General features: G+C 58.7%; 1 protein-coding gene across 1 annotated transcript; it reads left to right on the top strand.

The window, feature by feature from the left end:
* The first annotated feature begins 1,844 nt into the window (after positions 1-1,844).
* Positions 1,845-13,366, top strand: RAMP3 (receptor activity modifying protein 3). Its single transcript, XM_059397152.1, has 3 exons — positions 1,845-2,103; positions 8,180-8,312; positions 12,082-13,366. Exons 1-3 carry the CDS (start codon positions 2,043-2,045, stop codon positions 12,335-12,337), a joined length of 450 nt encoding a protein of 149 aa, XP_059253135.1. The 5' UTR covers positions 1,845-2,042; the 3' UTR covers positions 12,338-13,366.
* The last annotated feature ends 12,439 nt before the right edge of the window (positions 13,367-25,805 follow it).

Genomic DNA, 25,805 nt, shown 5'->3' on the forward strand with positions numbered 1-25,805 from the left:
TGTACAGGGGTGGGGAGGGGTCCATGTGCCCAGCGGGTGCCAGGACAGGAAGGAGTCAGGATGAGGGGGAAGGGCAGGGACTTGTCCTCACCCCTTCTCGTGGGCTGTGTGAACCCCCTGCACCAGCAAGCTCTTGCTCAGTGCCCAGCCAGAGCGCAGGAGGAGCTCACAGGGACTCCCACTAGCGGGGAGAAGGGGTGGTCTATGAAGCCCCAGGAGCTCCTGGGCCTGCGGGGCTGACTGGACCTCAGAATGCGGGAGGGGAGGGCATTCTTGGTCGGGGAGCAGCTTCAGCTGGGTCCAAGGTGGAGTGTACAAGGCCCTCGGGTTCTCAGGCCATTATCTCCGCAGCCCTGCCTGGCCAGGCTGTTCATTGCCAAGGACTGCCCACGGAGCCACAGTCCCCAGGCTAGCACAGACTCCTGGCTGCTGTCTGACCAGTCCCTCTGAGTGGGAGTGAGGGGGTCTTGGGAGTCTGGCCAAGCCCCTCCCGTGAGTGCCGTGGGCACTGGCGAGTCTGCACTCTCCAGGGATGCTGGTGGCGCCCGCACTGTGTTCCTGCGTTGTCTGGGCAGGCACAGGCCATTCGAGAGGGGGTGGCTGGCACAGAGCTGAGCTGAGCCTGTGGCCCCTCTGCGTGAGCCAAAGGCTTGGGCTGCTCCTGTGCCTGCCCACCCCACCGCCTCCGGAGGAAGGCAGGCAGGAAGGGGCTGATCAATGTCAATTAGCTCTAAGTCTCTGTTGAGATAATTCTGGCTTCTTCCAGAAAAGGCACAGAAAGCTTCGATCCCTTACTAATGCGGGAAGGGTCAGATCAACTCATGCGGCCAGCAGTGGTGGTGACTGCCACTGTCACCTGGATTTCGGGGTGACCCCATGGGCTGTTACTACCCCCAACCTCTGCCACTTAGAGAGGCTGAAGGCTTGTCCAGGTGGGGAGTCCACCTTCTCCTACCTCTGGGCTGGGCACAGGCAGACAGCAATTCCGGGAGGGTGGGTGGGTTGGGGGGAGCCAGCCCTCCAGGCTTGGCTCTGTGAGCCCTCAGACCAATATGGGCTCCCAAGGCTGGATTGTGGGTACCGAGGACACAGGGTTCCTCCTTCCAAGGGGCTCAGGAATGGCACTGTGACCAGCCGTCTGCTGGGACCAGGATCCACACTAGGGGCTGAAGGTGATGCAACTGATCTATGCGCGTCTCTCCCTCCCCCACTTCAGGCCCCTTGCGGTCAGGTCTTTCCGGTTCGCAGTCACTCTCCTGGCCCCGATTTTGTCCTTTGAGGTTTCCCAGAGGTCACAGGGCAGGGATCAGGGCCTGAGGACTGGGGCTTCCAGGCAAAGGTAGTGGTGTGCGCGCGCGCGCGTGCGCACCAGGGTGCCCTACCTGCCCAGGCCCCCATCCCCTTCAGGTGCAGAGGGATACAGAGGCACAGTGAAGTATCTTGGCGGGCCTGGGGCCAATAGGGACTCGGGGATCAGCTGCTTCACTCTGGTGGCCCCTCCCTGCTCCACCCCTCCGCGGCCCCACTTCTCCTCCGGCTGGTGCCGCCCCCGCACACCCTCCCGTCCGATCTCTCTTGGGCTCAGAGCCGCACAGCAATCCCGCCCCAGACACCTTCCCAGCCCTCGGCCGCCCGCTTCCCGCCTCCTGGCACACTCCCGCACGCGTACCCACTTCTTCCCGCTCCCTAGGCCGCCCCTCCCCCCCAGCCCGCCCCCGGCCTGCCAACCGCGCGCTCGCCGCCGGCAGCACCCCGGAACTGGAGGGCCGGGGCTCGCACCGGGGGTGGGGGTCTTGTCTTGAGGGTGTACGCTCGGGCTAGGGGGCGAGTCCTGGGGGAGGTGGGGCGCTTCCCGGGAGGGCGCGTCCCGGCCAGGCGCGCGCTCTGGAAGCAGGAGTGTCCCCTGTGGGTGGGCGCGTCCCCGAGGGGGAGGGCGCAGTCTAGGGGCGGGCTCTCCGCCGCCCCACCCTCGGCCGCGTCCCTCTGCGCCCCCCGCTCACCCAGCCGGGACGGAGCCGACCGCGCGCCGCAGCCATCCGGCCATGGAGACGCGAGAGCGGCGGCGCCGGCAGTTTCGGCTGCTGCTGCTGCTGCTGCTCTGCGGTAAGGGCTGCGGGGTCTCGTGCCGGGGCGCCCCGACTTCCTCCGGGGCCGCGGGGACCCGCGCGGGCTTCGACCTCCCGCGCCCGCGCCGGGCCGTGCCTCCTGTGCTGCACGGATCCCGGCCTGCCCGGCGCGCGCGGCTCCGAAGCGGCGAGGCTTGACCCCGGCGCCGTCCCCAGCCTCCGCGGGAGGGTCCTGAGCACCGTCCTCGGAGGAGCCGGAGGCGACGGACAGGGTCTGGGAAGGGAGGCGCGGGGTCTCGTACAGGATATGCCCGGCCAGCGGGCGGGGGCCGCGCCTGCTCCTCGCAGCTGCGATGTCTCGGGTCTCGCTGCCAGCAGGCTGGGGATGGCCTGCCAGCGCGACACCCCGAGCAAGCGAGCAAGCAGAGACAGCGCAGGTTCGGCTCCCAGTACCCTGTTAGGTAGTGAGCTCCCTGTCCTGGAGCTCTTGCGCACCCCACGCTCAGGGCTTGGGTGGGAGGAATCCAGACCCCATAGAGGGCTGGTCCTTTCCACTTGTCCTTGTCCTCAGAGGACAGCCCTTCCGTGTGTGTGTGCGCGTGTGTTCCCCGGGGCTTGCAGGACCCGGAAGGCGCCGGCTTCTTGAGGCCTCGCTCCCAGGCCCCTCCTCCAGCAAGAAAGCGGGGCTCTAGAGGATACCTTGTTTGTGAATTGGGAATGGGTCCAATGAAAAGCTTGTTTTGAAAAATTTTACTTAAGAGATGATCCAAGATCAAGTAAGAGGCATGTGTGTGTTTGAGGAGGGCTTTCCCTGGAGAGGCTGGGTGGGCAGCCTGCTGAGGGGAGCTGGGGAGCCCTGGCCTGGGGGTCCGGTGCTCAGGGCCTCTGGGAGGGGTCACTATCCCCGGGTCCTGTGGAAGGCCAGCCTTGCCCTCGCTGGCCCATGTCCCGGGCTATAAGAGGCAAAGTTGACCTTGTTTGAAATTGTGGTCGGCTTTGCTGGTTTGGAATCCGCGAGGAGGTGGGAAAGGGCTTTCCCGCTTTCTGGGCCACCCTTCCCCTGGAGATGTCTGCGTGGAGAAAGTGGGGCTTCGTCTCACTGTCCAGGGTCAGAGCCTAGGAGGTGGATTTTTGTGTTGAAGGGAAGGGTATGTGGTGGCCTCTGGACATCGGGAGCATACCGACTTGGGATTTCAGTAAGCCTCCCCTTCGAGGCACCTGGAATGGAGATTGGGTGCCTCAAGGGAAGGGAGCTCTTAGCCTCATTTCCAGGATGACCGAGGCTCCCCTGGCCTGCCTCCAGCATGGGATTGTGAAGGACCAGAGGCAGACCAGAGGTATCTGGTCCTCCCTTGGTGGCTCCACGGTCTCCCTCTGGTGGGTGGGGCACTCTGGCCCGGGTGGGGCACCAGCCGCTGCTGGTCCTGCCAGAGGGAGGGCCTTGGGAAGGGACTGCTGGCTGAGTGGGACGCAGGGAGAGGCAAGACCTGCTCATGGTCCCACACCATGTGTCACCAGTGGGGCCGAGCTCTGGAGGTGGCTGCTGACAGAGGCTCCTTGAGGCCGGACTGTGGAAGGCCAGGCAAGGAAGGTGAATTCAGGTTTCTTGGGGTGGATTCCAGACATCCATTCGGAGGCACCCGCCACCACGCAGGACCTCTGGGTGGGGAGCTCACCTGTTCTCACCCCGACTGTTCATACTCTAGCCTGGCCTGGTGACACAGGTGGTTGGCTGACAGGGGCCTCGAAGGTCTTCTGACCCTCCTCGTTGTTTTACAGATAAGAAACCAAGGTCCAGGGTGGGAGGACTCTGCCCAGACTCAGGGGCAGGAGTGGAGCCTTCCAGAAGCAATGGCCTAGTGCCCCGTGTGGCTGCTCCTCATTTCCATCTGGGGAAGGATGAGAGGCTCCTGTATTTCATTTCCAAATGCCCCTGTAAGAGGTCTTTCTCTGGGACATGCGTCTGTTTGGTTGTTTATCATCTCCTGGAGTCTGGAAGTCCCTGAGACAAAAGGAGCCCAGCGCTACATTTTCTTCACATTTTCTTCGTTTCTCTGGTAGAGCCAACGGAGTTTTGTGTGTCAGCTTCATTCCCGAGACCTTCCTGATGTAGCTGGCAGCCTGTGGCAGCCGCCCACTTTCTTGGTGTTGTCAGGAATCTGCGTCTTTACCTGCTGTTCTAACACTGGCTGGGGTGTGGGGTTTTGCTTGGAGCGCTTGAGCGGGGCGTGCGGCAGAGATGGTGCTAGAATGCCTCTCCCCCGCCCCCCAACCAGGACACTTCTGGCTTGTCCCACGGGGCCTGCGTTGTGCGGACCCAGCGGTGGCACTGGCCTAGCATCCTCACGGCACCCCCCACCCCCGCCCCACAGTCCTTGACGGAGCATTTTCCACCAGTCCTGGCCAGGCTCCTGCTGCGCTGGCACTGCCGGTGGAGACTCTGGTCCAGGAAGGAGGAGGAGGGGTGAGAAGAGAGAGGGACTGGGGTAGAGGGAGGAGAATGAGAGGAAGGAAGCACTGTGCTGGCTCTTAGGGGGCTGACAGCAGGTGGTTCAGGCGCGCTGCGGGGCTCTTGGGGGTCCAGGTCCAGGGGCTGCCAATCCAGGGGTCCAGAGGGTCCAGATGTGTAGGTCCAGGTGTCAGATCAGGTAGACGGTCTAGGCGAAGGTGGGTTTTCACCAGAAGGTGTGGTGGCAGCCAGGAGGAGGGGGCAGTGCGGGATTTGTGTGGCTTATGCCCTTGTGAGAGGTGGGTGGAGCTCAGGAGACTCAGATGGGATGCTGTGATGACCCCATCAGGGCAAGGCCAGGTCCAGGGATGGGACTGAGGGCTGGGTGTGGAGAATGCGGGTAGACTTCTAGTACCTCTGGTGGGGGGCCCGTTGGGGAGCTGTAGAGAGAGGTGCCTTCAGAATAGGTGATGGGAGAAAGGAACACAGGCGGGCTTCCTCATTTTTTCCCCGCCCCCATGTGGCTCCCCAAGGGCCTGCGCTCCCGAGTCATTGGTCCCATGCCCATGTGGCCCTGGACCCAGGGCTGCCTTCCTGCCAGCAGCTGGGCAGTGCATCTGGGCAGGATGGTGGGGCGAGGCGGGGCCACGGCACACCCTGGTTCACTTGACTCCGCATTTGCCTGTGGGAAAGTTGCTTTTACCCTGGGCATTTAAGCTGGGGGGTTGGGAGCAGGGATCCCGTTCCTCAGGCAACCTGAGGATGGGATTAGCATGAGGGTGTCGGCTCAGGCCTGTGCGACAGACCACTGGGAGGGCATCTCTGCAGGCAAGGTGGCTTGGGCTTGCCCCCCCCCCCCCCCCACGCCCTGTGTTACTGAGCAGGTGGATGACCTTCCCTTTGGGGTGACCCTGTCTTTTTAAGTGCTTCCACGAGCGGGAGCTTACTTAGGACAGGCCACTCTGTGGACATTGGTCCGACGCTGTGGAGGAGACGGCCAGGCTCCTCTTGAAGGAACATCAGCTTGGGACTTGGCTGCTGGCAGCCTGGACGTGCGAGGGAGTTCCCGAGACTGGGTTCAGCGGGAGCGCGAGGGGGTTGCAAAGTGCCCTGGGAGGCTTGCTCAGTCCGGCTTGGGGTCCACCTTTCCAACCTCACTGCTGCCCCTTCACTCCTAACACCCGTGGGTGGCCCCCCCCAGCTAAGCAAAGTGCAGTCTGGCTCTCCAGCCTCCTGTCTGTGCCGGCGCTCCCTCACGGTTCATTTTTGTAATCTCACTGATGTTTCTGTCCACTCGTTTGTTCTGTAAATTACGGAGAGGGGAGTATGGAATCCGCAGCTGTTACTGTGGATTTGTCATTTGTTCTTTGCGATTCTACCCACTTTTGCCTCCTGTGTTTTGATGCCCTGTTATTGGGGGCGTACATGTTTAGCATGGTTACGTCTTCTTGGTGCACTGAACTGTTGGTCACTGTGAAAGACCCCCTCATCTCTGGTGATGTCCTTTCCCTGAAACACTCGCGGCCCGGTATGCACACAGCCGCGCTGCCTGTCTTTGGAGCAGCAGCAGTGTGCTTTCCCCCCTCTTACTTGGAACGTGTTTCAGTTCTTTGTTTAAAGCAGGGTTCCTGTGAACAGCCTGTGGCGGGGTCTGTCTTTGCATTTCAGCTAACAATTTTGCTTCTTCTTCTTCTTCTTTTTTTTTAAAAGATTTTATTTATTTATTTGGCAGAGAGAGAGAGAGATCACAACTAGGCAGAGAGGCAGGCAGAGAGAGAGAGAGGAGGAAGCAGGTTCCCCGCCGAGCAGAGAGCCTGGCACAACGTGGGACTCGATCCCAGGACCCTGAGATCATGACCTGAGTTGAAGGCAGAGGCTTAACCCACTGAGCCACCCAGGCGCCCCAACAACTTTGCTTCTTAACTGGGGTGTTTAAATCTATTTTTTTAAAGATTGTGTTTTTGAGTACTCTCTGCACCCACTGTGGGGCTCGAACGCCGAGGTCAAGAGTCACGCGTTCCGCTGACTGAGCTGGCCAGGGCCCCTCAATCTGACTGTTGGCTTATGTCTCCCATCATGTCATCAGAACTTTTTCTCTTCTCTTTTTTGGTCTTTTTTTGGACTTATTTTTTTTTAAACTCCTCACATCTTTGCCCTCTTCATTCTTGTCTCCCTTTTGTTCCCAGAAGTGTCCTTAGGGTCACAGGGCCACCTCCTGTGGGATGCAAGCCCCTCCCTGAGCCAGGCACAGGCCTCCCCACAGGGCACTCTATGGTCTGCCCTGGGGACAACCTGGCCTGTGGTGTAGGATCTCAGCGAGTCAGAACCCACCATTTCTTGTTGATGGGCATTTCTCCTGCATATTTGCGGCTCAGACTGTGAAATATCTGTTGCTGCCCTCAGGAACTGATCATTCATTCATTCATTCTCTTGAAAAGTCTTTTCGGAATACCAATGAGGTGCTGATGGTTTGGGGAGCGAGGGAGCTGCAGACCCAAGTCAAACACCGGCAGTAACAACATCGGAAAGACAGGAGCCTCTGTGGGCACATGACTGATGCCCGTCCCTACAGTCCCTTGTGAGTGAGGCAGGACCCATTTCCCTTAGTTTACAGATGGGGAAACTGGTGACCAGTGATGCTGGGTGTGAGCCCGGGTCTGCCCAGTTCTGGATGTGGGCCTCTCTCTTGTTTCCTTCTCTGTGGTTTGTTCTGTGACACAACATCCTCTGCCAGAACACACACAGATGTGTACGCACATGTACACCCCCCCACACACATGTGCACACACACATGCACACAGTAGGGCTGTGTGCACACACATACACACGTGAGCACACCCATATTCACGCTTATACCAGGACACACACCACAAGGCTTTCTTTTAATTGTGTGGTGGGAGCCAAAGCAGAGGCCACGAGAAGGAAGATTAAGAGGGGTGTCTGGGGGGGAAGGGTGGGCCCGTCCTGAAGGTGGGAGCTGCTCAGGGGGCAAATGAGCTGGGGGAAGGTGGAGGTGGACGGATGGTGGTGTTGGGGGCAGAATTGGAGGGAGGGGGGGCTGCTGGGATACCTGGGGGGGACCCCCGCCAGACCTGGGGAGTGACCTGGCCCTGCTTCTGGAACACGAGTCCCTGCGTCTCGTCAGTCCCGGGCCTCCTGGAATGGAGGGGTGGCCTCGACAGGGCTGGCAGTGTCGCCCCCCCGCGGGGGCCTCCGCTGGGGCCCCTGTGGTCCTCTACGGTCCGCAGACTCTCAGGACCTTCTGGGGGTGTGCTCCGGGCACCCACGCCACTCGTGCTGCTGTGGGGCCACTCTGCTGTCCCTGGCCCCGTCCTCGGGGGTGGGACTCGCTGCCCACCCCCACCGCACGTGGAAGCCCACCTGCTCTCGGCTTCCCGGACCCCCAGGACACGCATCTCTGCCTGCCACTCTCCCTCACCTTTCCCCCTCCCACACCGTGTCAGGCGGTCCCTGCGCTCTGGGTCCCATCGAGGCGCCGCCGCGTGTGTCTCCTTTACGACAGAGGCTTCACCTCCCTGGCCCAGGCCAGGGCTGTGCGGGAGGGCCCCCAGCTGCCTGTGGGGGGACGTCAGCAGGAGGCTCAAGGGTCACTTTGCAAACCATGTTCCCGGCTGTGTCATGCCCACGGCTGTCCCCTCTCCAGGTGGGTGTCCCCCGGCGGGGGGCTGCAACGAGACACGCATGCTGGAGAAGCTGCCGCTCTGTGGGAAGGCCTTTGCCGACATGATGCGCACGCTGGACGCGTGGAAGCGCTGCAACCTGTCCGAGTTCATCGTGTGAGTGCCCCAGCCCTGCTCACCACGGCCGCCCTGCCCGCCCCGCCCCACCTGACCTCCCTGCTCACCCCCGCCCCACCTGACCTCCCCTGCCCTCCCTGCCCATTCCCGGCAGATGCAGAAGTTTCACTGTTTCATTCAGGAACAGTTCCCCCACAGCGGCTGTGTCTGGTCCACGCAGGGGTCATGGGTGTGGACCGTACCCCCAGATCCACTGTCGGCTGGGGGTACTGGGCACTGAAGCCCCTAGAAGAGGCATTGGAAATGGGGAGCAGGGGACCTGGGTTTGGGAGTCCCTGAGGCTTGTTCTCTGGGCCATTGGAACGGAGGGTCTGCACTTTCTCATACCCACGAGCGAGGCCCGGGCCGCAGAGCCGGGAGCCTGGGGACAGCGACTGCCCCTTCCACTGCACCCAGGGAGGAACCCTTTGGGTGAGCCATCCTTAGTGTGGTGTGGGGCCGCTGGGGCCACTGGGGCCCCCTCGGAGGGGCCAGCAGAGCCTGGGAAATTCCAGGCGACCCCTTCCCCCAGACCCGCCGCCCTGCCGGCCCTGACCCCACCCAGTCGTGGTCGTGAGCGTCCAGGGGGAACCGGGATGTTACATAAAAGGCTCTGGCGGGACAGCAGGGCGGGGACCGGCGTCTGCAGGTCCTTGTGCAGCAAGAGGGGCACCCCAGGCCGTCTCAGTGCCTCAGAGGCATCGTGAGGCAGAGAAGAAGCATGGCAGGCGCAGAGAGAGTCCTGGGCGGTGGAACAGGGAGTGGAAGATGAAGGCAGGAAGGCTGAGCTGCGAGTCCGCCCACAGGCCGGGTGACCTGGGGGCAGGAGTTCTAGAAGGTGGGCAGGGAGACGCAGGGAGAAACTCAGGGCCATTTCCAGGTAGGGCTCAGGTTCAGATCCCGAGAGCTTGCCCGGTGCCCGGCACCAAGTCCCCGGACAACAGCACGGCCATGAAGGGGCAGAGGCATGTGTGCCGAGGGACAACAGTGGGCTAGACACACGTGAGGACTCGGGGCCTCACACGCCCCACGCAGCCCTGGAAACCAGGAGGGGCTGGGGGCTGGGGCTTCAGATTTCTAGAATGCTTTTCCCCGCCAATCTGTCATCATGGAAACAGCATCAGACACGCAGAGCTCCCGCCTCGTGTTTCTCTGGCGCCCTTTCTCAGGGTGCAGGGGTGGTACCACTCCCCGCCCCCCAGATAGTGAGCAAACCACAGAAGAGGATGAAGTCAGAGGCAGAGGGCAGAGACAGAGCGTGAGAGCGGGTGGGCAGGTGTGGCAGCCGCGGGCGGGCCGAGGGGTCCCAGGGGCAGTGAGCGCCGGGGGCCTGTCCCCACGGTGATCCGTGTCTGAGGTCACTGCCCTTGTCCTCGGCCCACAGCCAGCTTGCTGAGGATGGAGGATGGAGACCCCCTCCTCCCATTAAGGGGTGGCTGCTAGTGAGGTTTCCAAGTGCCATGCTGTATTGCCTAAGAGCAACAACGCAGGAAGCAAATCTTGAAGCAAATCCAGGAGCTGAGTAGGAAAAGCGACTGCCTGGTGGGAGAGGGCACCTGACCGGGGGCATCTGGGCTGCGTAGCCCCCAGACATTGGAGCTAGAGCTGCATTTCTTTAACTGTGTGTGCAGTGCCCCAGGAGCTGGAGGGAGGGTGCTCTGGGGGCCACACTCAAGGGGGACACGGGGAAGCCCCCGCTCACTAGGGGACGCTGGGGAGAACAGAGTCTTGGGACCTGAGTTCCCCGATGTCACGCATACAGTGCCTTCCTCGTGAAGAACCCCTCGGTTGTGTCTCCAGCCCGACCTGGGGCTGGCGAGTTTGCAGGGCGTGGGGCTGTGTGCTAATGGCAGGCTGCTGGGGAGTGGTGGCCTTTGCAACCTTTGTCGGCCCAGCTAGCCCCCAGTATTCTCCAGAAGCACCTGGCCTGGGCACTCAGCATGCGCCTCCATGAGCCAATGCTAAGAGACGGGTGCTGTGCTCAGCGCTGTGCAGGTACACACGTGGGTGCACTCCCTGATCCTCTCCGTTATCCTCCTGGAGAGGTACTATGAACCCCACTTACAGGTGGGGAAACTGAGGCTCAGGGACCCAAGAAGCATGGCTGAAATCTGGAAGGCGGTCTGCGCTGTTGTGCACGGCCTTTTGGGGGGCGTGGCTTCCTTTCCTGGCTTTGTCCGCTTGGGTCCAGCCTCATCTGGCCTAGTCTCGGCCCTGGGGAGAGTGGTGGGGGGCCTTCTGGCAGGCAAGGGAGTCAGAGCAGGGGTTCTCGTCAGACTCCAGGGATGGGGGCTGCCTCAAGCACAGGCTGGGTTGGACCTCTCCTGGGTAGCAGGTCACTGAGACCGGGGTTACAGGGGTGGGTCTGGGATGATGGGGTTCCTGTGGACCTGACCGGGGCACATCCCAGGCTCTGGATGTGACTCACCTCGTCCCTTCTGCTCCTGGCTCTCATCCATCTGTGTGGGCTCCTCCTCGTAGGCCTTACCTGGGGGGGTCCCGGTGTGTGACCTGCATTCCAGCCAACGCGCTAGAACCGTGCCAGGAGGGCTGGCCACCCAGAGGGCCTGGCTGCGGGAACCCACTGCCCTTCGTTTCCCATCCTTGCTGGGTGGAGACAGCATCTGTGCGGGAAGCAGCTCCTTCCTGTTGATGGCTCAGGGCAGGCCGCGCTCCCCAGGACAGTGCAGAAAGGGGGATGTGGGGCACAGGGCCTCAGGCCTGCCTCGCCCCAGCCTTTGTTCCCATGTGAGCCGAGGCTGGAGCCCGTGGGCCTCCTGTTCCTGATCTGCAGGCGGCACTCAGCCAGGTGTGGGAAGGCACGGGCCGTGGATAGAGCCGGTGCCCCCTGGCGCGTGTCGCCAGTCTAGGCTCCCACCCCCAGAGGCTGCTCGTTGTGCTCAGGGCGAGGTGGCTGTTTGGCTGACTCTGGGTGCCTGTGGCTGCAGCCCCGGTCAGTGGTTTGAACTGTCCAGAGCCCACCTCCTGGACAGATGTGGCACCTCATCTGTGGCATGCTGTGTGCCCTTCAGAGGTTGATGACATGGACAGGGAGGCCCACGGGGGAGGGGGCTTGAGCCTGTCCTGTGTGACGGAGGCTGCCCTCTCCTGACCTGGCAAAGGAGGCAGCTGGCCCTTGGCCTTGGAGACCCCTCCCCTGGGGTCCACAGAGCATCTTTCATGATGAGTGCCTTGTGGGTCATGCATCCCTCTGCCTTGAAAGAAGGGGTCAGGCCCTATATGTCCTCTGGGCAGACTGGGCCCAGACGGGGGGCTCTGGGAGCTCAGGGACTCCCAGGACTCCCAGGGAGTTGGTCGTGGGCATGAAGCATGGACAGAACTCAGCCGCGGAAGCTCCGCTCTTGGTTGAGATGGGTGGTCTGCGGTCTGGGCTGGATGAGCCCAGGGTGTGTGCAGAAGTCACCTCACTGGCCTGGGGCTTCAGGTGCAGGGGGCTTGGTGGCAGGCATGCAGCAGAGCGGTGCAGAGCATGGTTGGGCATGTGGAGGAGGCGGCTCAGGCACAGCAGAGTCCGACTCTGGCCCAGGGGAGGAAAGGCTTGGCGGCGGGATGGTCACTTTGCCCCAGGAGCCTCTGGGGAAGGAGACGGCATGTGGCATAGGGGCCGTGCTATCAGGGTCGAGAGGGCACTCCCTTCCCCACTGTCCAGAGCCACCCAGGACTGGGCCCCAGCCCCTCTCTCCGGGGACACGGCCCGCTTGACGGGGGCGCGGGGGGGGGGCGGTTGTCACGCCTTTGGCCTTTGCAGGTACTACGAGAGCTTCACCAACTGCACGGAGGTGGAGACCAACGTGGTGGGCTGCTACTGGCCCAACCCGCTGGCGCAGGGCTTCATCAGCGGCGTGCACCGGCAGTTCTTCGCCAACTGCACCGTGGACAGGACGCACTGGGAGGACCCCCCAGACGAGGTCCTCATCCCGCTCATCGCCGTGCCGGTCCTGCTGACCGTGGCCATGGCTGGCCTGGTGGTGTGGCGCAGCAAGCGCCCTGACCAGCTGCTGTGAGGCCCGGCGGTCGCAGGGGCCGCACCTGGAGAGAGGGAAGGCCGGGCTGGGGGCTGGGGAGCCGCCCCGGACCCGGACCCGGATCCGGACCCGGCGGTCTTGGGCAGGCGCCACCCGGCCCTACAGCCCGTTGCACTCACGCTGCTCACCTAGGCTCTTCCTCTTTCTTGGGCCGGGAAAGAAAACGCGCCAAGACCAGAGCCCGAATCGCTGCTGCTGTGCCCGCCGCCCAGGCTGGGTGTCCAGGTGGTTCCTTCGCAGAGCCCTGCCTGGCCCCGCCGTGGGGCCTCCTGCCCCCCGACCACACCGCCGGCCTGGCTCTGACTCCGCCTCCCAACCCGACTCCACCCCTGCCCTGACCCCGCCTCCTGCCCTGACCCCACCCCCTGACCTCACCTCTCACCTCCTACCCGACCCCACCTCCTGCCCTGACCCCACCCTCGGCCTGGCTCTGACTCCGCCTCCCAACCTGACTCCACCCCTGCCCTGACCCCATCTCCTGCCCTGGCCCCAACCCCTGACCTCACCCCACCTCCTACCCTGACCCCACCTCCTACCCTGACCCGCCCCTCCTGCCCTGACCCCTCCGCCTACACTGACCCTACCTGTTCTGACCCTACTCCTTGCCCTGACCCCGTCTCCTGCGCTGACCCTGGCTCCACCCCCGGGCTGGCTCCACCCCCTCTGGCGCCCCCGGCCCTCCCTGGCCTGGCCTGCCCGCTCACATCCTCACATCTGGGCAGGGGTCGGCTAGATGTGCGCTTGGGGTCTGTGGGATCTTGCTGCGCTGTGTCTGAGCCCTCCTGGCGGGGAGCCCACACACGGCCTGAGGACGGAAAACCCCGACAGACTGAGAGTCAGGCCTGGGTCCCCTGGCGGCCAGGCACCGCCTGAGACCCCCATCTGTGCCCCCGGCGCAGTCCTCCTTGTGAGTCAGGCCCCTCTGGGCTGGGGTCCCGTGAGCTGTGCGTTGGCTGGCTCTGTCTGTGCTGTGTGTGCTTTCTCTGAGTAAAGAGTCATCGCTTCTGGCTTCCCTGGTTTATTTCGGGGTGTTCGGAGACAAGCTGTCTCTTGGGGCTGACAAGTCCTCACGCTGGTTTTCTAGATAGAAAGTCACTGAAGGACGCCCCAGAACCCCAAAATGTCAGAGTTCTGAGGCTTTCAAGCGGCAGCGGATGGTGGGGGGTGCTGTGGGCCGATGGAGGGATGCCGGCAGGTGCTGTCAGCCTGGCCTTCTGGGTGCATTTTGGGACCACCCGGCGGGTTTTCAGGGGAAGGGCTGATGCTGGTCATGGAGGCCTCCGGTGGAGCAGTGGGCCGAGGCCTCCCGCTGGCTGCTGTCTCTGTCCAGTTCCAGGGCGGTCTTTCAGATGTGGGCTGTGGTCTCCAGTGCCCCTTGCTGGGACCACCAGTGGGGCTGGGCTCTGGGGGAGGCTGGAGAGAACCGGCAGGCAAGTTCCATGCCCTTCAGAGGCCCTGCTCCTCTCGCCAGCCCAGCTCTCGATGACCTTCCTCCGTGAGGGTCTGAGCAGAATGGAGCCGGCTGCTGCTGGTTCTCCAGAACCCTGTCCTGCTGGGATGCGGCGGTCACACCCAGGGATCTCTGCCACCTGTCACCTGGCCTGCCAGAGGCTACCTGCTCCTGGTACTTCATGACTGCGTCTCCATGGCTGGGTCCCTTCCCTCCCATGGGGAGCCATCCTCTGTCTGCCATCACGCTAAAAATCATCTCTGGCTGGAGGTGGGGAATGAGTGTCTTCTACTCAGCTTTGTGGGGGCGACAGGGCACAGAGCAGCGGGGGGGATCCTCCGAGTCCCACGTTTGCGGAGCGTGACTGCAGGAGAGAGCGTGGCATGCCTGTTGTGGGTGGACAGGGCCGAGGGGCCAGGGCGAGGTGGTGCTGGGTGGGGCCAGCCCCGGGCTGCCCAGGACGCTCTGGGGTCTCCCAGGTGCATTGTGTTTGTAACTTACGTCCCCGTGCGGCTGCGTGCAGTCGGGGACCTTGCTGGCCTGGGCTCTGTGACCATTCCCACACTTGGCCTGGCTCAGCCATCTGCCCCCTGACTGTGGTCCCTCATCCCTATGTGGTGGACGTATGTCACCGGAGATGAAGGTAGACCAGGGCTGCGGAAGCCGCTTCCTTCGGCTTTAGCTTCTGGGCTCCCCATGTTTTGTTTCGAGCATCTGGGCTGTTGAGAAGGATATCGTCTGGGTCCGTCTGGGCGGCTGCAGCACACGCCACACCCCGCGCAGCTGGTAAACAACAGAAAGTTGATTCTCATGGTTCCAAGGGCTGGAAGGTCCAAGATTCCGGCTGGCAGATTTGTGAGGTGTCTGCTGAGGACCCAGACGTCTGCTGAGGGCCCATGTCTGGGTCACAGATGTCCTCACGCTGTCCCTTCTCAGGGGTGGGGGATGGGGGAGGAGGGACGGGGGAGGGAGCTCTTTCATGAGGTGCCGATCCCATTTGTGAACACTGGGACTTAGGAACTCAGCACATGAGTTTGGGGAGGACACAAACATCTTGACCTCAGCAGATGTGAAAGGGACCCTGTCCCCCTCAGTGGACCCGATTCCTGCTGGGGGACAGTCAGGGTGAGACAAAGCCATGACATCATTGCTTTCGCAGGTGCGGCCTGCTGGTGACTGTGCTCACATAGGCTGCATTCACGGGAGTCTCTTGGGGATTTGCCTCCCTGCAGGAGCGTGGTTTTAATTTTACTGTTGGAGGACTGAGCTCCCCATCGCAGGATCGACACCAACCAGATATTTGTGAGGATCAAGATATCGGGGATGCACACGTGCTGTCTCAGTTATCCAGCCCTAATTAACTAGGTGGCAGGTGCTGTGAGGGCTGGGGTCCATGCAGACAGCATTTGCCCTTGGAGGGCTCCCTGTCTGTGAGTCTGGGAGATTCGAGGGGGCTGTAGGGAACTCTGTCTCGGGGGCGTGGCCGGCCTGGCAGCCAGCCAGCGTGGGGGGTCTGGGGCAGCTGGGTTGCGGTCAGCACCCTGGGGTCCAGGAGCCTCACCCACACGTGCAGGCTTTCAGAAATCAGAAGATCAAGTAAACACATTAAGGGGCACCTGGGTGGCTCAGTGGGTTAAGCCTCTGCCTTTGGCTCAGGTCATGATCTCAGGGTCCTGGGATCGAGCCCCACCTCAGCTCTCTACTCAGTGGGGAGCCTGCTTCCTCCTCTCTCTCTCTGCCTGCCTCTCTGCCTGCTTGTGATCTCTGTCTGTCAAATAAATAAATAAAACAAACCCACACACATTAAGAGTGGGAAATGTATACCAGCGAAGCCTGATACAACATATGTGTACCGTTTACCATCTGTCGGTCACCTACCTATCTGTCCTTCCCAAATGGAAATATCCATTCTTTTCCAACACCCATGGGGAACTGATAAAAGTGAAATGATTTTGGCCACATTCTTGGGTTGAAAGTACTTGAGAGACAAAAGAAAGAGTTTTTTCACTTGGAAAGTGCAAAAAAACTTTCCATATAATTTTGGATTCAAGAGTCAAGAAAAATGGAAATCACGACCACTTTAAAGTCAATAAGGATGAAAAGCACAGTTGGCGCACCAACGCACACGAGACACATCTGTGCTCGGTGGTGGGGGCGACTGACCACAGTAGGGGCCAGCATCCCTCCTGCCATTGGCCGACGGCCCAGCGTGGGGGGTTAGTGCTGGGGGTGTGGCCTGCGTGGCCACAGCGGTGCGTAACCTTAAATGCGCTTTCCGGAAAATAGGAAAGATTGAAATAAAATTTTCTGAGCCTTCAACTCAATATGCTAGTAACCATAGCAAAGAAAACACATAAAGTATAGAAGGAAGGAATGAATAATGATGGGAACAGAGCTAACGAGACCGAGAAGTTAGAGACGACTTGATCAGTAAACTGGCACATTTGTTCTGAAGACGGGTGGGGGTAGAAACCCCGAACAGAATAATCCCCATGGAAGAAGTTGCGAAGTTACCCAGATGTTAATTTACAGGGTACGACAGTGGGCCCTGAGTGCGTGTTTACGAGGATCTCCATCATCTGTTCCCATGTGATGTATGAGCTGTCCCAGATCGTAGACAAAGACATCACGTTCCCTAAGTAATGGTACACGGCCACGGTCACCTTGACCCACTAGGACATGTCCTGCCGAAGGTGACAGCCCGAGCACGACCAACAAGAAGTGGCTTAAAAAAGTTTGTGTTTGTATTGCATATATTTTAAATTTTCTGTGTATTATGATGTTTCAACATTTTTTTTTAAATGCAATCTTTTTTTTTAAATTTTTTATTTTTTATAAACATATATTTTTATCCCCAGGGGTACAGGTCTGTGAATCACCAGGTTTACACACTTCACAGCACTCACCAAAGCACATACCCTCCCCAATGTCCATAATCCCACCCCCTTCTCCCAAACCCCCTCCCCCCAGCAACCCTCAGTTTGTTTTGTGAGATTAAGAGTCACTTATGGTTTGTCTATGTTTCAACATTTTTAAAGAAGATTTTATTTATTAGTGAGAAAGAGAGAGCGAGTGCCCAGAAGGAGAGGGAGAAGCAGACTCTCCATTGAGCAGGAAGCCTGATTCAGGGCTCCATCCCAGGACTCTGGGATCATGACCTGAGCTGAAGGCAGCAGGTGCCTGTACCTGGATGTTTCAACATCTTAAAAACTCTTTCCGGCTGGGAAGAGACTGACCTTCCAGGCTTAGCCTGTTCTTGGAGGAAGAGCCCAGGGGAAGCCTTTGAGAGCAGACTCCACCTGGACCACAGAGGCAAGAACTCCGCCTTCATCATCCCAGGCCAGGTACCAGGCAGCTAAGGGACACCCTTGTCATTTAGAACCTGCTAGAATTATTTAAAGTAGCCGGTTTTAAGCTGTTCACCCTGCCCTGCCCTGCCTTTCCCATGGAAACCCCAGTAGAGACTCTGGCTGGGGCTCTCCCCTCTTCCAGCTTTTGCCTCGTGATCACCAAGATGGCCCCCCCACCAGGGGGTGCGCTGTGCCTCCTGTCTCTGGGCCCTCAAGGTCCAATCGCCTCTGTTTCCTGAGCCTCTCCTGTGAGTCCTCTGTGGCACACACCCAACTGACTGTCCCCTGGCTGGGGCCGGGATCCAGGGACCTCATGAAGAAACCAGCCTCATTACATCCTTCCTGGAGCTTGCCTGCCCACACAGCTCAAAGCATTCCACCTGCATCCGGGGGCGTGCAGCAGGGGGTAAGGTGAAGGGCAAAGGCATTGTCTTCTTGGGATTCTACCTTTTCTCCAGGAAATCTAGCTCTTTTAGGGCTTCTCCCTGTGACTCTTGGCCAGGCTGGTCTCACAGTCCCCCTCTAGCTGCAGGAGAGGCTGGGAATGAAGCGTATCACCTCTCAGCTCCCAGAGGAGAAGCGGGGGACAGAGGGGAGGGAATGAGCAGCCCACACCTGTGCCACCTCAGCAGAGTAGGACGGGGGCCCAGAGTGAGCACAGATAGGCGACCCCCAGGTACCTGCTGGTCCTGTGTCCCAGCGGCGAAACATCAGACGCATGCATCCCTTTCAGGGCCAGGAACGAAACAGAGGGGCTCACATTCGAGGCTGGTACTCAGGCTTATGGAGGGGACCCTCGTCTGTGTGGTAAGACTATGAAGTGAAAGGGGCATTGATTGAAAAGGCAAGGTCAAAACGGCCATTACCTGCAGATGTGTGATCGTCTATCTAAAAAATTCATGAAAATCAATTAAAATAATCAGAACCAATGAGGTTTCATGGTGACATGAAACAAATCTGCACACAAAATCAATAATCTACCTATGAAACAGCAATATTCAATTATAAATTAATGTAAGGGATACCCTATATACAATAGCCATAAGCTATAAAATATCCAGGAATAAACCAAATAGGGCAGACACTAAGAATCTAATACATATACATATATAAAGAGCTTCTACAAATCAATTGAAAAAAGATAACCCGATTTTTCAATGGGCAGTTGATAGAAGGAACTACGAACAGGTTTATGCATGGCCCGTAAGGACACGAGAGGAGCAAAGTCCCAGAGAAATTGAATTAGAGCAACGAGATAATAATATTTATTTGAAAATGACAAAGATGGGCAACATCAAGTGTTGGCAGGGTGTGTTGACAGGGTCCTGGTTTGACAATAAACCAATGCATCATTTTTGGTGGGTGACTTGGCGGTCACCGTGGAAGGAAAGGGCATTCCTCCCCCCCTAGTGGCAGTCCTGGACAAATACTTGTGTCCTTGAGCGTAAGAGACCCGGGGAGCATGTCCTGTAGCCTTGTTTCGGCAGTGACAGATCGCTGCCGATATGAATGTCCTTCAACTAGAGATGGCGGGACAGAGGACCGGATACACGTTGCGGAATTGGGACTGGATAAGACAGAAGCTGAGTGAGCCCACCGGACTGAAGACAGCGACAGACCCTGCATGGATCCCGATAGTTGTGCCCCGGGGGCTCCGAGGAGTGAATGCCAGCCAACAGCTGACATCTGTGGTTCCTTCATTTTCCTCTGCCTCTGGCTTTGGATGGAGCGTGAGCTGATCCCAGGGACTCTACCAGATGCATGGCTGCCCTCCAGGAGGGACTCTTCCTTTGGAGACAGAGCATCAGTGGGAGGGGACCCCACATGCGGGGAGGGGGGCATCCCTGGTCTTTCTTCCTCTTCGTTTGCTTCCAGCCCTGCCACAGCACGAGCCTCATTTGCAGAGCTGAGCTGCTGGGCGGGTCTCAACCCTTTAGAAGGCAGATCTGCATTAGGTACCCATGGCTGGGTAGGGGCCGAGCAGAGTGAAGCAGATGCTGGTTATCTTGTAGAGTTTCTGAGTTGGGGACCTGGGAGTGGCTCAGCTGGGTGGTTGTGGCTCATCTGAAGCCTTGACCGGGGAGCTACTGATGTGGTGCTCATCGGGAGACCCGGGCACCTCGCCACACGCACCTCTTCTGGAGCTACTGAAGTGAGAGCGGGAGAGTGTCACAGCACACCCAGCATGCAGACTGCGGTGACTTTTTATCATTTTTTTTTTTTTACAGATTTTATTTATTATTTTAATGAAAGAGAGCAAGAGCGAGCATGAGTGGGGAAGAGGGACAGAAGGAAAACACACTGCCTGCTGAGGTGGAAGCCCGATGCGGGGCTCGACCCCAGGACCCCGGGATCATGACCTGAGCCAAAGACAGACGCTTAACCCCCTGAGCCACCCAGGCGCCCCAAGCTGTGGTGTCTTTAATAATGGATCCTGGCACCAAAGAAGAGAGTTCTGCCATGTTCTGCTGGTTATACGGGCCAATCTGGGTACAAGGCAAGGTAGGGGATGACACAGGGGTGTGACTGCGGGGATGTGGGATGATTAGGAGCCGTCCTGGAAGGGGCCATTTTTGCAGAAGAGGGTGGGATCGCTGGTGTCTTTGCCTTATTCCTCTTGCCACTTTGCTCTCAAGGCCATTTGAGGTGTGTGGACCTGTAAAACAGCATGACTTCCATGACCGTGCTGGGAAGCTGAGCTTCCACAGGCAAAAGAGGAAGCTGGCCCCTACCTCACACCATACACACAAACCAATTCAAACTGGATCCAAGTTCTCAAGGTAAGAGCTGAGGGTGCAGTCTTAGAAGAGAAGATGCAGGAAGAGCTTCCTGATGTGTGGTTTGAGATGCTTCCTTGGACAGGACACCAAAAACACAAGCAACAAAAGGGAAAAAGCAGAGAGGAGCCGGACTGTATCAACATTTGAAACTTGCACACATTCAAGGACACAATCACCAGACTCAACAACCCATGGAGTGGGGGCTCTGACAGGGCTTCTGCCCAGATGGGGCTGGGCAGGTGCTGACAGCAGAAATGAGGGCTCGAGGAGGGGAGAGAGGCTTCATAGGACTGGTGCTGATCTCAGTTTGCCAGGCAGAGGCATGAGAAGTGGGCTGGGGAGGGCACTGCCGGGCCCATGTTCAGGGAAGGAGATCAGTACCTGGCGGGGATTTCTTGGACGGACTTTTAGGCTGCTCTGCAGAAGCCCCCAGACCCACCAGCTTGCTTCTTGGCAAAGGTCTGCCCCACTACTGTCCTCAGTCCGAAAGGGACACAGCCACCAAAGTACCCGAGTCCAGCTGTGGGTGTGAGGGAACTCACAAGACAGAGGGCCCATGGGCCAGGGCGTCCTTGTTAGATGTGCCTGACCAGAGCCGTGGGATCCGTGGCTCCTGGAAGGTGCTTGGTTTCAGAGGCGGTGAAGGCCATCGGTAAACTGTGCTGAGTGTGTGTGTGTGTGTGTGTGGGCCCGGGGGGGGGGGCAGGAAAGGGGAGTCCACCCCAGCTTGTACCTGGCTCCACAGCGCTCTTAGCATGGGGTCCTGGCCTCCAGTTTCGGCTGAATATGATAAAGCCCATAGGAGGAGGAGATCTGGTGGGGACGTGGGTGTTGGGGCTATGAGTGCCAAAATGAGCCAAATCTTCCTCCTTTATGGTGAGAAGTCCATGCATACTGAACAAAATGTGGTATTTAGGGAGATGGAGGAGATCCAGCTATAGAAGGAAGGACATCCTGCTGTGCCCAAGAACATGGCTAGAGCTCAGGGAAACAAGTCAGAGAGAGACAAATACCGTATGATCTCACTTCCCTGTGGAATCTAAGAGAACTGAGTTCAGAGAGAGAGTAGAATGGTGGTTCCCAGGGGCTTGGGGGCAGTATAGTGGGGAGATGTCGGTCAAAGGGAAGGAGAATCCAGTTCTGAGATGAATGAGTTCTGGGGATCTAATGTACATACGGCAGCGGTGAGCATATAGTTAATAACTCTGTGTTATATACTTGAAAGTTGCTAAGAGAGTAGATCTTAAAATTTTGCACCATAAAGACATTGTAACCATTTGGGGTGATGGGTCAGTTCACAAGGTATTGGATACACACAGCACAAAGAGGACATGGAAAGTATACTTGATACATGAAGCATACCACACTCAGAGCTGTTACATTGTACGCCTCTACCTTGGGCAGTATTACATGTCAATTGTATCAGTAAAGCTGGGAAAATACCAGCTTTGTTCAAGGGGTCAAAGCAAGAGGGAGGAGATGGGGGAGGGCAGAGCTGTTGACTTTATGCGCTGACCTCACTAAACGGTTTCAATGGGGCGTGAACACCTCTGGCAAAACAGAACAGGGGGAAAGGCTGTGTGTGTGCTGGGGCTTCTGTGATGGTGAGTGCATGAGGCCTGGGGGGGGGCGGAACGTGGCCTGGGACCTCCACCCTGGACTGCGTTCAGGATTATCCTGGCAGCGGTGGGCTTGTTACACCTGTTGAACAGGGACCGCCCTGGGCTGCATCATGGGTGAAGGCCTGAGGACACCAGGCTCATCCCAGCTGTTGGGGAAGAAAGGCTGGGTCCCTGCTTTCTCTGCCTTCTACCTGGGCACACCCTGTTCCAGAATGCCTGGGCCAGGACTACAGCGATGGGCCTTGTTTTGGTGTCAAAGCTATAAAAAGATTTCTGGGAAAAAAACCCAGAACATTTATTGGCAAGTTCCCATGATTCGGGGAAGAGCGGACTGTAGTGGTGGCAAATGACATGGCTTTAAAATGACACATTTATGACATGTCCTCAGGACAAGACCCTGTTGTCCAGAAAGTCTGGGCCGTCCGGGAGGGCCCGTGGCTGAGGCAGCTAAATGGTGTTTGTCTCTGCCCTTCGTCACGTCCAGATGTCCCGTGTGGGTTCATCAGCTGGCTTGGACAGGTGTCCTCAGTGCCTGTTAGCCAGGAAGCCAGTGGACCTGCTGAGTGTTAGGTGTCCCTCCCCCAGTGTGGGGCTTGGTGGGGGTTTCCAAACTGCTCAGGGTCTGAGTTCCTGAGTCATCTCTGTGGCTCCTAGGGACTGTCCCTGTTCCCTGCACTGCCAGGCCCCCACCACCTGCTCAGAGCAGGGGCTAGCTGGAGAGCGCCAGTGGGGGCAGGAGCCTTTCTCAGGTACCAAGGCTTGTCTGCATCTGGGTGCTGTCTTGGAGCAGGAATCTGAGCTGCGTCTTTGTGGACTGGGGTGGGAAGCCTGAGGTCAGAGGGGTCAGTGGGCTGGCAAGGCTCGGGCCTTGCGGAGAAAGGCACACCTGGAGAGGTTCCAGGGGGCCCCAGAATGTGCACGGCAGCCCAGCTCCCCTGTGAGCTCTGTCTGCACCAGGGCATCCGAGAAAGGTTCTTAGAACTTCTTATGGGACAGGAAGTGACAGATCATGTCCACAGGAAAACACAAAGCCAAGTACAGCAGGTTGAAAAATCAGATTTCCAGTTCCTCGGAACCTGTGTGCTTTCCCCCATGGCTTCCCATCCCTTCCCCAGAAGCGAGCACCGAGAGGGAAGACCGTGCAAGGATCTGGGGACAGGATGGCCATCTATTCGCCCAGGACAGGGGTCCTGAAAGGAAGCAGACCTGTCTCACCTGGGTCTTGGGCTTCAGCTTCCGAGACTGCGAGGAAGAAATTCATTCATGTTGCTCGAGCCGCCTGGTTTGTGGTGTTTGGTTCTGGGAGGCCCTCCGCAGATTCTGGTTTTGGGAAGAGCAGACCCTACCTCACCCCTAACTTGTAGGATCCCTGGGGACAGATGCCACGGCTCTGGTTTTCCTTCTTCAGGGACAGGATGGGATAAATGAACCACAGCATTTCTGGACAAGAGCAGCGGGGTCTGGGCAGTGGTCCTGAGGCCCCATCACTCGCTACCCCCTGCTCCTCTGTGTCCCATAACTTCATGGGACAGGGAAGGAACCACATGTGCGGCATGTGCAGACTGATGTGGAAGCTTCAGGAAGAAAGGTGCTCAGTAATATTTTTTGAAAGGGTAAGTGACTAACACAGTGGGTATGAGTGCAGACCAAGGGGCAGAGATGCCTTCTTCCCAAGAGCCGAGCTCCTGGGACAGGGTAAGAACCCGGGTTCTTGTCACTCACGGGCAGGACGGCCTCATGGGGCTCCAGCACGAAGGCGGAGGGACCTGGGAGGTTCTGGACTCCGGACTCCTCCTTTTCCTCTTCTCCTTGTCTGTTTTCTGACAGTGAGTTCTTCAATTCCCAGGGTGCATTTGGGGTACATCAGGTTTGGTGGGGGGGGGGCGGCGAGAGGGCTCCGGGGGACAAAGTGAGGTGGCCCAGGCGATGGGAGCAGTTGGGAAGGGAGGGACAGGGAGGGAGAGGCAGAAGAGGGCGGGGATCTTGGCGGCTCCTTTAGCCGGAAATGAAAATGTTTCCAACGACAAAGGCGCTGGAGGAGAAACGTGGGACCTGGGTTTCCTGGAACAATAATAGCACATCCTTCCCACAGGGTTCCTGCGTTCCGGGAATGGTGCCCAAGGGCCCGGCATCCTGTGGTCCCCCCGTGACCTTCGGGGCAGATTCTGTTCGTAATTCTCTGTTACAGCTAAGGAAACCGGGAGCCCAGTGTGGTCAGGTAGCGCTCCTGAGGCCACACAGCCCCGTTGGAGGTGGAGACAAGCTTCAACACCGGATTCTGTGATCCCACATGCACTCACCACCCCTGGACTGACTTGGGCACAGGAGAGGCACATGTCTCTTTGTGGAGAAGGGCTCCCCTTCCCCTCCGTGGGGTGTCCGGCACCAGGGGCCATGGGGTACTGAGCTCCAACTCTAAGCTGGTCCTAGACAGTTAGGCGGAGTCTCAGGGGGATGGTGAGCTCTGGCCTGCCCCCAACCCTGGGCCGTCACCTCCCCTGCTCCGTACCTCATGCTGTCTCATTTATGAGCATGGTGTAGGCTCTTGGGGGCCAATCTGTTTGCCGGAGTCTCTGCGTAAGGGGAGCAGCGCCCTCACGGAGGGACACCCCCACCGTGACCTTGGCCGGCTGTGAGGGATGGTGCCCCAGTTCACAGCAACCACGTATCCCCTGTAGCTCCAAATCCACCCCCTTGCGGCCAAGAGATGATCTTTATGGGAACTTGCTGGAGTACTATGAGGAGGTCTGGACCTCTGCACCCTGAGCTGGCGGCGAGCCTGCACCCCGTTACTCACGCACCCCAGAACCCACTGTGTTGAAGTCTCCAGCAAGCCTGCACCTCAGCACCCATGTGGTCACAGCTGTGGGCGAGCCTGCTGGTGACCGGCGTCCTCTGGACTGCTTGGGGCTTGGTGGGAAGAGGTTAGTTCCTTCTCGGGGTCCTCTGAGAAAGGGTCCCGTGTGCCATCACCCGGGTCTGGGGCGTGCGTCACGCGGAGACTCACGAAGACCTTCCATGAGACGTGGGTGCGCGCAGGCTATGGGACCCAGTCTCTGGACCCTCAACCTGCACACGAGCCCTCCCCGGAAGCTGTGCTGCCTTCGGAGTTGGCTGAGGGATGAAGGGTTTCTGTGTGTCTCTTTGACAGACGCTGTTCTCCGATTTCACTCTTAACCCCCACCCATCCCCCACGTGGGTGCGACGGGGGGCTCCAGCTCCCCAGAGGGTCACCTCCTAATCTTGTGTCCAGTTGGGAAGGCGAGTGGTGCTAACGGCGGGGAAGCCCGTTCTTCTGCGTGTCGGGGATTTTAAACTTTTGTTTTCAACTCAGGAGAAAGAGGGACTAGCTGGGATTTCCCTGGAAGGGTGAAGGGTTCCCTGAGCTCCCGAGTGCCCAGACGGGATTTCCAAAGCTGCCCGAAGGACGGCCGGGCTAGATCTGAGTTCTCGCTCTTACGCTCCTTGGGTTTGGGAGACACGTTGTCCCATCGCTGTCCCATTTACTCTGGCCGTGGCGGAAAGGTTTAGTCTAGTTCTTTGTCTTTTTAACTTATATTTTCTTTATGGGGGAGGCCTTGAGGATTGTCTTCCTGTTTGATGACTCAGAGTTTTTCTAACGCACGCCTGGAAAGTGGTCGTTCTGGAGTAATTTTCTCAGGCTCCTGACGGGCCCTTTGCGAGGCACACACTCGAGTCTCCTGTTTCTAGAATGTTCTCTTGGATCTGCTTTGGAGCGTTGGTTCTGGGGCGCTGTTTACCCTGGGAGCGCTGCGGGCGTCCTTCACCTCCCCTTCTCTCCGTCCTCCGCCTTGTTTTGCCGACTTTCTTTGGCCAAACAGCTTTGTGTCAGATTTGCTGTGAGTTGCTTCTCTCTTGGGCCCCGGCGCTCTCTTTTCTTTGGTTCCAGGACAATTCTGTCTCATTCTTGTATTTCTTTTCTGACGTCAGTTGATGCTTTTCCTCCCTCTTCTCCCTGGTTTGGTCCGTTTCCCTTCAGGAGATGTGGATGTCTGATTCAGGGTGGGTTTCACGTCCTCAGATGCTTGTTGGGGCGTCGTTGGTTCTGTTCGCAGTGTAGACGTGCGGTTTCCTTCTTCCTGTGTTTCGGGGCCAAGGGCGTGGACGTCCCTCTGTTCCTTTCCTGATGCTCTGGAGCGTCGTCTGTGGGCTCCAGACCTACCTCGTCTATTTTCTTTCTTTCTTTTTTTTTTTTTTTAAAGATTTTATTTATTTATTTGACAA

The sequence above is a fragment of the Mustela nigripes genome, chromosome 4 (assembly GCF_022355385.1).
Source record: "Mustela nigripes isolate SB6536 chromosome 4, MUSNIG.SB6536, whole genome shotgun sequence".
Taxonomy (NCBI): domain Eukaryota; kingdom Metazoa; phylum Chordata; class Mammalia; order Carnivora; family Mustelidae; genus Mustela; species Mustela nigripes.

What these genes read in the sequence shown, in the direction of transcription:
- RAMP3 (XM_059397152.1), top strand. Translation starts at nt 2,043, where the DNA reads ATGGAGACGCGAGAGCGGCGGCGCCGGCAGTTTCGGCTGCTGCTGCTG. An exon ending in GCTGCTGCTGCTGCTCTGCG is followed by an intron (nt 2,104 to 8,179) that starts GTAAGGGCTGCG and finishes TCCCCTCTCCAG; the next exon opens with GTGGGTGTCCCCCGGCGGGG. An exon ending in AACCTGTCCGAGTTCATCGT is followed by an intron (nt 8,313 to 12,081) that starts GTGAGTGCCCCA and finishes TGGCCTTTGCAG; the next exon opens with GTACTACGAGAGCTTCACCA.